Below are 13211 nucleotides of genomic sequence, written 5' to 3' on the forward strand. Positions count from 1 at the left end.
GCATCCTCTTTTAACAACCCCATAATCAGCAGTGGAGTTTCACATATTCTTATCACCGGTTTGCCGCATGCGCCTTCCGCATGCTCCCATCCTTCCGCACACTCGCTGCGTGCATCCTCCGCATGTGCGCCCAGCTCTATGCGCTTTGCTTGCATGTGTGCCTTCCTTGAAAACGTGGCTAAATAGGATGGCATTACGTCTGGGAGGCCCAACCTGCAGTCGCCGCTACTGGTTTGCCTGAACCGGTTTGAACCGACTGAATACCACCTCTGCCCATAATCCCTTGCGGGATGGAGTCTGGGCAACTGAATGGAGATGAGTGTTTACTGGCTGGTTGCCCTTCGTGTCGCCAATGCGGAGTTTTGTTCAGCAGATATATTCTCATTGTGGCCAGAGAGAGAAATATCTGCCTCTACCTAGGATCGAACTCACAGCCTCCCGATTGCAAGGCGAGAGCTCCACGCTTAGATCTATTGATGAGTGTGCTAGGAACTATAAATCCCACGGCTCTGGGTGTTTCCTTAATATGTGACGCAACTTTTGAATTCTTCTTTGGTTTGCCTATTAGCATAATCTTTTAAATTTTGCTGGTCTGGAATAGATCTCCAGGAGACTGGCAGTAAAACCAAACCTTGGAGGCAAAGGTGCTTTTTTTCTTCACCTGCTGATGAGATGCCTCATTCGAGGGGATGGACTCACAGCTAAGGAAGATCCTGTCAAAGCCAGGGTCCTTCAAGAAACTTGGCTGGGTTTCTTTGCTTTGGTCAACAAGAATTGGTTGATGGATCCGTCCGTCTCTGCTGGGTAGAAGCGCCACGTCCTTAAATTAATCCATATATTCTAAGGAAATGAGGCACATTAACTATGAAAATAATCTGTAAATCATACCTTTTACATTCTCAGTTCTTTCCCAGAGCCTTTATTAAGCCTTGCCATTATTTACTAATTGTTTACAGAACTTTTACTAAGCCATGCCATTATTTACTAACTTTTTACTAAACGTTTATTAAGCCATGCCATTCTTCACTAGCCCTTCACTGAACTTTTACTAAGCCATGCTATTCTTTACTAACCTGTAACTAACCTTTTACTGAATCTTTACTAAGCCATGCTATTCTTTACTACCCCTTTACAGAATTTTTTCTAAGCCATGCCCTTTTTTAACTAACAATTTACTGAACTTTTACTAAGCCGTGCCCTTTCTTTACCAACCATTTACAGAACCTTTACTAAACCATGCCATTCTTTACTAATTCTTTACTGACCCTTTACCAATCCTTTACAGAACCTTTACTAAGCCATGCCATTATTTACTATTCATTTACAGAACCTTTACTAAGCCACACCATTGCCGTGCCATTCTTTACTAACTCTTTACTATCCATTTACTGAATGTTTACTAAGCCATGCCATTCTTTACTAATTCTTTACCAACCCTTTACCAATCCTTTACTGAGCCATGCCATTCTTTACTATTCATTTACAGAACCTTTACTAAGCCACACCATTGCCATGCCATTCTTTACTAACTCTTTACTAACCGTTTACTGAATCTTTACTAAGCCATGCCATTCTTTACTAATTCTTTACCAACCCTTTAGTAAGCCATGCTATTCTGGGCTTGTGTTGATTGTAGAAAGCAGGCTGGCAGGCTGAGACAGGAGACATACATAAGCAAGCAAAGAGAAGGAACGCTTACTCGAAAGCTACACAGTGGAGGTTGTGTCTCTGGGGAGGATGCAGGAAGCACTGTGCATAAACACAAGTGTGTGTGCCCATTCATTTTCGACCACCGCAATTCCTGCAGCTGGTCTGCAGCCTTCAGAAGGGATGGTGTAACTCTCTATAGGTTGAGAAACTTTAAATTATAAGAGCATGCGGATAGGACAAACTTTCTTCTGGTTTAGAAAAGGGATATTCATCATAAAATCACAGAGATTTTATGATTTTATGCATATTTCCCGATCTGCTATGCAGATAGTCCTCGACTTAGGACCACAACTAAGCCCCTAATTTCCATTGCCAAGCGAGGCAGTTGTCAAGTGAATTTTGCCACACGTTTCCACCTTTCTCGCCAGGGTCGTTAAGTGAATCTCAGCAGTTCTTAAGTTAGTAACACGGTTGTTAAGTGAATCTGGTTTCCCCGTCGTCAGAAAGTCGCAAAAGGGGACCACGTGACCTCGGGACATTGCAACCGTCATAAGTACATGCCAGTTGCCAAGCGTCTAAATTCTGATCACGTGACCACAGAATGCTGCAACGAGAAGCACGCAAAATAGTCGTAGGTTCATTTTTTCCTTGGGGTTAGGCTGTAACTTCAAACAGTCACTAAACGAACAAACAGTCACTAAACGAACAATCGCCCCCCTGTCTCTATCCAGCCTCTGATCGCCGCAAGGGATTCGTCGAAGGGGCAGCTTCACATGAAAGATTTGTTGACGGGAACTCCGCGAAGTCCGTTCTCACGCATCCGTCCAGATTTACTGGAAACTGGGATGGGAAGAGGGGCAACGGGGGGGGGGAGGAATCTCTCTTCCTCCTCTGTTCAGCCCCCCCCTACTTTCCTTTTAATTTTAATTAATGACGCCTTTCATTCCGGTGAACGCCACGAAAATTGTAAGCACAATCAACTCTTTGGACGAAAAGAAGGAGCCTTCCAAAGTTTCGGCTGCTCGTAAGCAACCCAATGAATTCTGAAGGGAAGGTTTGTTTGAAGGGGGGATTCCCCCTCCCCCCCCCGGCCCTTTTTTGCTTGCCATGAAAAAAAGCGCACAACTACACACTTTTTCCGCTGCATTCGGTGCAGAATAAGAATAGAAAAAAGAGGCAAATCCAGACAAACAGCCTCTTCTTTCGTTTTTCAAACATCGAGAGTTGGAAAAAGGAGACCCGGCACTGTTTTTTTGCGTTGGCTCGGGATGCAGCTGGTGGGTTGTTGTTTTTTAAAAGCAACATCTCATATGGGCTGGCTGTACAAAGGTTGTAAAATGGGGCAAAGCTCCCTTAACAAATGTCTCACTCAACGACAGAAATGTGGGGCTCAATTGTGGCCGTAAGCCGAGAACTGCCTGCATCTTAAATGTTGCTGAAGTTCAGGAATATTGCCCTGTGGAGGCTCGTTCCTCGAGTCTCTTTTTGGAATAACCCAATGAGAGGTTATCAAGAAATAAATAAACTTCAGAAGGGTGTTTCTAGCTAGGTAGACTCATAGCTAATAATTCAGTCTGCCTGCATGAAAGGTAATCTTTTTACTGAAGTTTTGAAGTCCAAGGTTTAGACGTTTCTGGGCCTTGGTCCTCTCTGAGCTGGCTTGTTTTCTTCCAGATGTTTCATTAACCAACTAGGTAACATCATCAGTGCTAGAAGGGGTATGGAGGGACGAAGAGGAGGAGGAGGAGGAACAAAAACTGTGGAGTCCTTGGTGCTGTCTGAGCTTGCTTGTTTTCTTCCAGACGTTCCATGACCCAACTAGGGAACATCATCAGTGCTAGAAGGAAAGGGGTATGGAGGAAGGAGGAGGAGGAGGAGGAGGAGGAACTGTGGAGTCCTTGGTTGCTCTCTGAGCTTGCTTGTTTTCTTCCAGACGTTTCATTACCCAACTAGGCAACATCATCAGTGCTAGAAGGGAGTTGGGTTTCCTCTCTGTTTATCTTTGTATTCCAGTGCTGAGACACACAAATGTACAGTAATCAGGCATCTCTTAGACTTCCCAGTCTCTCTTCAAATTGTATGTTATAATAATTATAATAATGTTATAATTATTATAATATAATTATAATAGTTTAGATGCTATATATTATCTTGGCGTAAGAAGCTACTGTAACTACGCAATATCGTCAGTCTTAGTGACTAGCATTGAAGTTGTTCCCTAGTTGGGTCATGAAACGTCTGCAAGAAAACAAGCAAGCTCAGAGAGCACCAAGGACCACATTGTCCTCCTCCTTATAAACCCAACTCCCTTCTAGCCCTGATGATGTTACCTAGTTAGGTGATGCAAGAAAAGTCTGCAAGAAAACAAGTCTGCAAGAAAACAAGCAAGTTGAGGGAGCACCAAAGAGCCCTCATTTCAACCTTGAGTTGCAAATATTCTCCTTTATTGGTACTTTTGAGCGCCTCTGTGAATCCGGAAGCTTATTTTATTTATTTCCTTGATATATAGACCAAACTTTGCTCTCCATACCTGCATATAACACATACTTGTGTTTTGGGGGTTGCTTTGGTTGGGCTCATTTTTTTTTTTCCCTTCCGATGGTCACAGCACATTGCAAGCACAACCCTCCGCACGCTGTGCAAGTGTGAACCTGGGAGACAGCTTCAAAACGGTCTCCGCCTCGTCTCTGCCTGCAAAGACTTGTCCATCAAGAAGACGGAACGGCAAGAAGGGAACAGCAGGTTTGGGGGAAATCCTGCCTTTTTGCGAGAAAAAAACACACACACATTTCTTAGACAAAATGCTTTCCCCAGCAGCGGTACAAGGAGGTCCTCCACTTACGACCACAATTGAGCCCAACGTTTATATTCGTTGAGCGAGACATCCTGTTAAGTGAATTTTCGTCCCTTGCTTGCCACGCTCGTTAAAGTTGCAGCTGTCAAGCTAGTAACACGCTTGTTAAGGGAGGTGTGATTGTGATGATGCTACATATTTTCATATTTGGTGGACTTGCAAGAAAATTAAGGTCTTTTGGATAAGAATTTGGTGGATTATTCAAAATGTACTGAAGAAGAAGATAAAGTTCCTGCCACAATTTTTCCTTTTGGGAATTATAACGGATTGTACAGGGATTGAGACTAAACTGATTCTGAATTTAATAACAGCAGCAAGACTCTTGATTGGACAATACTGGAAGAAAGAAGAGATACCTACAATAGAAGAATGGATACTGAAAGTCATTAATTTGGCTGAGATGGCTAAAATCTCAGCTTTTTTAAAAGACAATACGCAGGAAAGATATTTAATTGAATGGAAAAAATGGATTGATTATCTACAAAACAGATATCAGATTAAGAAATATCAGATTGCCTTTGAATAATTAGAAAGTTATTTTATTTAATGGGGAGGGGGTTGGGAGATGAAAAGCTTTGGATGAGGTTAATTGGATTGGAAGGGAAAATTTTATTCTATGTTTGGTTTATGTATAACAATACCTTGTGATTGACCCGGGAAGCCGGGGAGGAGGGGAAAAAGGGGAAAATGTTTTGTTTTTAAAAGACAATACGAGGAAAGATATTTAATTGAATGGAAAAATGGATTGATTATCTACAAAACAGATATCAGATTGCCTTTGAATAATTAGAAAGTTATTTTATTTATTTCCTTGATATATAGACCAAACTTTGCTCTCCATACCTGCATATAACACATACTTGTGTTTTGGGGGTTGCTTTGGTTGGGCTCATTTTTTTTTCCTTCCGATGGTCACAGCATTGCAAGCACAACCCTCCGCACGCTGTGCAAGTGTGAACCTGGGAGACAGCTTCAAAACGGTCTCCGCCTCGTCTCTGCCTGCAAAGACTTGTCCATCAAGAAGACGGAACGGCAAGAAGGAACAGCAGGTTTGGGGAAATCCTGCCAGGTTGAGAACCACTGCTATAGTAGCTTCATCGGAATGCTTTTTAACTCAAAAGAGACGCCTCCTCCACGTTTCTCAACGCAGCCCCAAACCAGCCAATTTGCACCCGCAGCAAAATATGATTTAATGCAGAGGTCTCCAACCTTGGTACTTCAGCGGATTAACTCCCAGATCCCCAGCCAGCAAAGCTGGCTGGGGAATTCTGGGAGTTGAAGTCCACCAAGCTGAAAGTTGCCAAGGTTGGAGACCTCTGATTACGTGTTTGCATTTCCTCCCATTTTTCATAACCTTTGTGTAGCGCTGCTCCTAGGGTAGAGAGAGAGAGAGAGGTCAAAGAGGATAGAAAAGTTGAGGTGTTCCATCACTTCAGAAGACATCCGACTCCTTGGTTCTAAGCTACAAGTAGCCCTCCACTTACAACAGTTCGTTTAGTGACCGTCTGGAGTTAACACGGCGCCGAAAAAAGTGACTTACGACCCCTTTTCACACTTACGGACCATTGCAGCGTTCCCCGTGGTCACGTGGTCAAAAGGCTTGGAAACTGGCATGTACTGATGGCAGTTGCGGTCTCCAGGGTCATGCGATCCCCTTTTATGACACGGGAAAGCCAGATTCATTTAACAACCGTGGTACTTACGTGACAACTGCAGGGGTCCGCTTAACAACTGGGGCGAGAAACGCGCAGTTTCTCAACGCAGCCCCAAACCAGCCAATTTGCACCCGCAGCAAAATATGTTTTAGTGGCGGTGGAATCCAAACATTCCATCACAACTCTGTCAAGGAGAGGCCTTGTTATCTTTCTCCTTTTGTGGTGCCACAAAGACTGCCCCCTTCTCTGGAGTGGAGAGGTTTGGCTTCCTAAATAGATTTCTCCTCTGGAGGAAATTCGTTTCTCGAGGAGGTTTGCGCAAAAGAGACACGAGGAGATCTCGGACAGAGGTCAGGCGCCTGGGCTGCTCTCAGCATGTGGTTGAGGAGTGGCAATTTTGTTTTTCCTAGCACGGAGGCTGGAGAAAAACAGCAATGATCTGTTGAAACGATTTTATACCTCACATAAAGTGCAAGAGCACTTTAAGACTTCTGTACCGCTTCACAGAGCTTTTACAGCCCCCTCTAAGCAATTTACAGAGTCAGCCTCTCGCCCCGCCCAATAATCTGGGTCCTCGTTTGGCCAACCTCAGAAGGATGGACAGAAGACTGAGTCAACCTTGAGCCGGTCAGGATCGAACTGCTGACACTGGTCCACTAGGCAATATTGTCTCCCTATAATATTGCATTCTAACCACTGTGCACCAAGGAAGGAAGGAAGGAAGAAAAGGAAAGGAAAGGAAGGGAAGGCAAGAAGGAAGGAAGGAAAGAATAGCAATAGCTCTTTATATACCGCTTCACAGTGCTTTTACAGCCTTCTCTAAGTGGTTTACAGTCAGCCTCTTGTCCTCAACAATCTGGGTCCTCATTTTACCCACCTCGGAAGGACGGAAGGCTGAGTTGAGCTTGAGCCGGTGGGAATCGAACTGCTGGCAGTCAGCAGAGTTAGTCCTCTAAGCGGTTTACAGAGTCAGCACTTTGTCCCCAACAATCTGGGTCCTCATTTTACCCACCTTGGAAGGATGGAAGGCTGAGTCAACCTTGAGCTGGTGAGAATCGAACTGCTGACACTGGCCCAGGCAAGTGTCAATATTGTCTCCCTATAATATTGCATTCTAACCACTGTGCACCATGGATGGATGGATGGAAGGAAGGAAGGAAGGAAAAGGAAAGGAAAGGAAGGGAAGGAAAGAAGGAAGGAAAGAAAGGGAAGGAAGGAATAGCAATAGCTCTCAAGACTTATATACCACTTCACAGTGCTTTTACAGCCCTCTCTAAGCGGTTTACAGAGTCAGCCTCTTGCCCCCACAATCTGGGTCCTCATTTTACCGAGCTTGGAAGGATGGAAGGCTGAGTCGACCTTGAGCCGGTGAGAATCAAACTGCCGGCAGTCGGCTGAGTTAGCCTGTAATACGGCATTTTAACCACTGAGCCACCATGGCAAAATAGAATGGAAAGAGATGGGACGGGATGGAACAGAACAGAACAACAGAATTGGAAGGGACCTTGGAGGTCTTCTAGTCCAACCCACTGCTCAAGCAGGAAAGATAGATAGATAGATAGATAGACAGACAGACAGACAGACATAGACAGACAGATATAGATGGCAATAGCAACAGCACTTAGACTTATATACCACTTCGCAGTGTTTTACAGCCTTCTCTAAGCAGTTTACAGAGTCAGCCTCTCGCCCCCAACAATCTGGGTCCTCATTTTACTGACCTCAGAAGGACAGAAGGCTCAGTCAACTTTGAGCCGGTCAGGATCAAACTCCTGGCAGTGGGCAGAATTAGCCTGCAATATTGCATTCTAACCACTGTGCACCAAGGAAGGAAGGAAGGAAGAAAAGGAAAGGAAAGGAAGGGAAGGCAAGAAGGAAGGAAGGAAAGAATAGCAATAGCCCTTTATATACCGCTTCACAGTGCTTTTACAGCCTTCTCTAAGTGGTTTACAGAGTCAGCCTCTTGTCCTCAACAATCTGGGTCCTCATTTTACCCACCTCGGAAGGACAGAAGGCTGAGTCGAGCTTGAGCCGGTGGGAATCGAACTGCTGGCAGTCAGCAGAGTTAGTCCTCTAAGCGGTTTACAGAGTCAGCACTTTGTCCCCAACAATCTGGGTCCTCATTTTACCCACCTTGGAAGGATGGAAGGCTGAGTCAACCTTGAGCTGGTGAGAATCGAACTGCTGACACTGGTCCACTAGGCAATATTGTCTCCCTATAATATTGCATTCTAACCACTGTGCACCATGGATGGATGGATGGATGGATGGAAGGAAGGAAGGAAGGAAGGAAAGAAAAGGAAAGGAAAGGAAGGGAAGGAAAGAAGGAAGGAGAGAAAGGGAAGGAAGGAATAGCAATAGCTCTCAAGACTTATATACCACTTCACAGTGCTTTTACAGCCCTCTCTAAGCGGTTTACAGAGTCAGCCTCTTGCCCCCAACAATCTGGGTCCTCATTTTACCGAGCTTGGAAGGATGGAAGGCTGAGTCGACCTTGAGCCGGTAAGAATCAAACTGCTGGCAGTCGGCTGAGTTAGCCTGTAATACAGCATTTTAACCACTGAGCCACCATGGCAAAATAGAATGGAAAGAGATGGGATGGGATGGAACAGAACAGAACAACAGAATTGGAAGGGACCTTGGTGGTCTTCTAGTCCAACCCACTGCTCAAGCAGGAAAGATAGATAGATAGATAGATAGTCAGACAGACAGACAGACATAGACAGACAGATATAGATGGCAATAGCAACAGCACTTAGACTTATATACCACTTCGCAGTGTTTTACAGCCTTCTCTAAGCAGTTTACAGAGTCAGCCTCTCGCCCCCAACAATCTGGGTCCTCATTTTACTGACCTCAGAAGGACAGAAGACTGAGTCAACTTTGAGCCGGTCAGGATCGAACTCCTGGCAGTGGGCAGAGTTAGCCTGCAATACTGCATTCTAACCACGCTGCCACAACGCCCCTTTATGTACAGGTAGTCCTCAACGTAAGTCCACAATGAAGCTCCACATTTCTGTTGCTAAACGAGGCAGTTGTTAAGTGAATTTTGCCCCATTTTACGATCTTTCTCATCACGGTTGTTAAGTGAATCACTGCAGCTGTTAAGTTAGTAATAACAGGATTGTTACGTGAATTCCACTTCACTTAACAACCAAATAACTGACTTAACAACGGCAGTGATTCGCTTAAGAACTATGATGAGAAAGGTCGTAAAATAGGGGCAAAATTCTCTGAATAAATGTCTCACTTAACAGCAGAAATGTTGGGCTCTAATTGCGGTCGTATGTCGAGGCCTGCCTGTACCAATTCAAAAGAATTATCAAAAAAGAATCAGCCAGTAACCTCCTTGGTGTCGTCCTTTAAATCTTTAATTTATTCATAGAAATCTTTAATTTATTCCAAAGCTGTGACTGAGTTTTTAAACCGTCCTCTTTATTGAAGAAAACCATAATTTAGGTCACCTTAATTCGAGTACAATATGCACTTCACCATAAAGTATATTTTATTCAGTATAAAGATTAGGCCGTTAGTGCTTCAACTCTGATTAGCAGCTCATGTAGATTATTCTGAATTAATCGTCCACGTTGAACAGTTCAGTCCAGTCAACGAAAATCTTTTCACTACGAACTGGAAAGCATAGTTGAGGTAAAAATCTGCTGCAAAATTTGTGGGATTTCCTTGGTGTCCATGGCAATAAAAGAACGACCAGCTGGTAGCGTCCTCTGCAACCTAAAGATCGGAAGAGGATAAATTAACAATGTCCACTGCATATAAAGAAAATTCAATATAAAATGTTTTACAGATGGCATATGCCCGCTGAGAAACTGGGAAAAACGTTTAAAGATAAATCAGCTAAATGTTGAAAATGTCACCAGTTACCAGGATCTTATTATCATATGTGGTGGACATGCCCAGAAGCCAAAAACTATTGGAATAAAATTAAGACATGGCTAGAAGAAATGACACAACAACATATTGATTTAAAACCGGAGCTGTTCCTATTGGGTATCCTTCCAGAGAAAATTAGTAAAGAAAATATTTATTTGATTATACATATAATAACAGCTGCAAGGATTGCTTTTACACAAAATTGGAAAGCAGAGAAAATACCTCTGGAAGGAGAAGTAATTAAAAAAAAATTAGACTGTGCAGAAATGAATAGATTCACTTTGATAATTAAAGAAAAAGAGGATTCAGAATATTTTAAGAAATGGGATCAATTTTACCATTGGTTAGAAAAGAGATATAAATCAATCAATCAATAATTAGAATAGAATAGAATAGAATAGAATTTTTATTGGCCAAGTGTGATTGGACACACAAGGAATTTGTCTTGGTGCATATGCTCTCAGTGTACATAAAAGAAAAGATACGTTCATCAAGGTACAACATTTACAACACAATTGATGGTCAGTATATCAATATAAATCATAAGGATTGCCAGCAATAAGTTATAGTCATACAGTCATAAGTGGAAAGAGATTGGTGATGGGAACTATGAAACGATTAATAGTAGTGCAGATTCAGTAAATAGTCTGACAGTGTTGAGGGAATTATTTGTTTAGCAGAGTGATGGCCTTCGGGAAAAAACTGTTCTTGTGTCTAGTTGTTCTGGTGTGTAGTGCTCTATAGCGTCGTTTTGAGGGTAGGAGTTGAAACAGTTTATGTCCAGGATGCGAGGGATCTGCAAATATTTTCACGGCCCTCTTCTTGATTCGTGCAGTATACAGGTCCTCAATGGAAGGCAGGTTGGTAGCAATTATTTTTTCTGCAGTTCTAATTATCCTCTGAAGTCTGTGTTTTTCTTGTTGGGTTGCAGAACCGAACCAGACAGTTATAGAGGTGCAAATGACAGACTCAATAATTCCTCTGTAGAACTGGATCAGCAGCTCCTTGGGCAGTTTGAGCTTCCTGAGTTGGCGCAGAAAGAACATTCTTTGTTGTCCTTTTTTAATGATGTTTTTGATGTTAGCTGTCCATTTGAGATCTTGCGATATGATAGAACCCAGAAATGTGAAGGTTTCTACTGTTGATACTGTGTTGTCAAGTATTGTGAGAGGTGGAAGTATGGAAGGATTTTTCCTAAAGTCTACCACCATTTCTACGGTTTTGAGTGTGTTCAGTTCCAGATTGTAATTATATAAGAGTATGGTATAATCAGAATATTGTATTGTTGGAGCGTTCCGTGCGACTTTGGCGTTGAGTCATGCCGGCCACATGACCATGGAGACGTCTTCGGACAGCGCTGGCTCTTCGGCTTTGAAACAGAGATGAGCACCGCCCCCTAAAGTCGACAATGACTAGCACATATGTGCAAGGGAAACTTTACCTTTACCTTATTTTTGGAGAAATGTTGTAATAGATTGAGGGAAAAAAAAGACAGAAGAAACAACAAAAAGACGAAGTCACGGAGAAAACACTGAGATGTCACATGGAAGGAATGACTAATGTATTAAATGTTTGTTTGTGTATAAAATAAAATAAAAAATTCAAAAAAAAAAAAAAGATCGGAAGAGGAGAAAAATAAAATTTACTGCTGTGGATTTTCATCGCTTTTAATCAAACCAAGAATTTTTCCCCTAAAAATGAATCGCTCAAGAAACCACCACCCCGAAAAACACTTTCCTTAAAAAAATATAAAAGAAAATAAACTTTTGAAATAAAATAAAAGGAAGAGGTCAAAAGGGTGAGCTGAAAACAATCCTTGGTGTGTGTATGTGTATGTGTGTGTGTGTGTGTAAAACATTTTCCAGAGATTTGTGTTCCTATCGCAAGTCATGAGAAGCACCGAAACCACAATTCCCAACATTTATCTTTCATGAGAGCACATCTGTTAAGAAATGGAGCGTGTGTTATGTTTTGTGCGGTGAGGTTGGAACCAAAGGGTGAGAAATGATTTTAAGATCTTTATGCTGGTTTGCAAAATGACATGTGAATCGGCCCTTCTTGGGCGTGGGGAGCAGGTTTTTTTTTCTTTTTTGGGAAGGGTAGAGAATAGGTTCAAATTATTTGATGGGGGGGGGACAGGACTTTATTTACTCTAACCACTCCTGAGCTGAGCAGACTATTGTGGGTTCACAAATTTGAGCTTGGCTCCGGGTAGTTAATCATTATTTGAAACTGAACTTGACTTTTCCTTACGTCATCTGAATTTTCTTATGATTCATTGCTCAAAGAAGCGATTTTGCATTCGAAGCCAGTGCTACAAAAATTGCTGTGATCATCACCCTTTTTGGGAAGCCAGCATGCAAAAACGCTTCTCTTGGTCCTGCTTAGAATCATAGAGCTGGGAGGGGCCTTGGAGGTCTTGTAGTCCAACCCCCTGCTCAAAGGAGGAGACTTGATACCACCCTGGACAAATAGTTGTTCAACCTTTCTTGAAAAAGGTTGATGGAGAAGGCACAATTCCAGCAGGCAAATTGTTCCACTGGTTCATTGTTCTCACTGTCAGGAAATTTATTCTCTATTCCAACTTGGAACTTCCTTTAATGACTTTTCAGCACCTTTGGAACAACCATGACCTAGATGATCGAGAATCTCCATAAGTATTATCAATCCATCAGAATAGAGCTGGAAGGGAGGTCTTCAAGCAGGAGACCCTTTACCGTTCCAGACTAGTGATTGTCTAGACTAGTGATGACTAACCTTTTTGTCATCATGTGCCACGAGGAGCGGGTGAGGGGGGGTTGTGCAAGCGCGTGTCCACACCCATAATTCTATGCGGCCCGATCCCCATGCACACGTGCATGACATCCTCCTCCCGCTTCCGGCACACAATGGCCCGGTAGACCCATTTTTCTCTCTCACCTGGCTCTAGAGCCTCTCTAGGAGTCTGGGGAGGGCAAAAACGGCCTTCCCCACACCCTCTGGAAGCCGTCAACTCCTTGAGAGGGTCTGGAGCCTGGGGACAGCAAAAAACATCACTTCCTGTCCAACCGGAAGGTTTCTGGCTTCCGGAGGGCCTCCAGGGGGTGGGGAAGGCAATTTTTGCCCTCCCCAGACTCCTAGAGAGGCTCTGGAGCCAGGTGAGAGACAAAAATGGGCCTTCC

General features: G+C 43.2%; 1 protein-coding gene across 4 annotated transcripts in view; it reads right to left on the reverse strand.

The window, feature by feature from the left end:
* Positions 1 to 9415: 9415 nt before the first annotated feature.
* Positions 9416 to 13211, reverse strand: part of VWA8 (von Willebrand factor A domain containing 8) — a 137245-nt gene continuing 133449 nt past the window's right edge. For all 4 annotated transcript variants that reach the window (XM_058184493.1, XM_058184495.1, XM_058184494.1 and 1 more), the window contains exon 45: positions 9416 to 9891. In XM_058184493.1, coding sequence (XP_058040476.1) covers positions 9783 to 9891 — 109 coding nt within the window. In that variant the 3' untranslated portion in view covers positions 9416 to 9782. The remainder of the gene's footprint in view (positions 9892 to 13211) is intronic.

The sequence above is a fragment of the Ahaetulla prasina genome, chromosome 5 (assembly GCF_028640845.1).
Source record: "Ahaetulla prasina isolate Xishuangbanna chromosome 5, ASM2864084v1, whole genome shotgun sequence".
Lineage (NCBI taxonomy): Eukaryota > Metazoa > Chordata > Lepidosauria > Squamata > Colubridae > Ahaetulla > Ahaetulla prasina.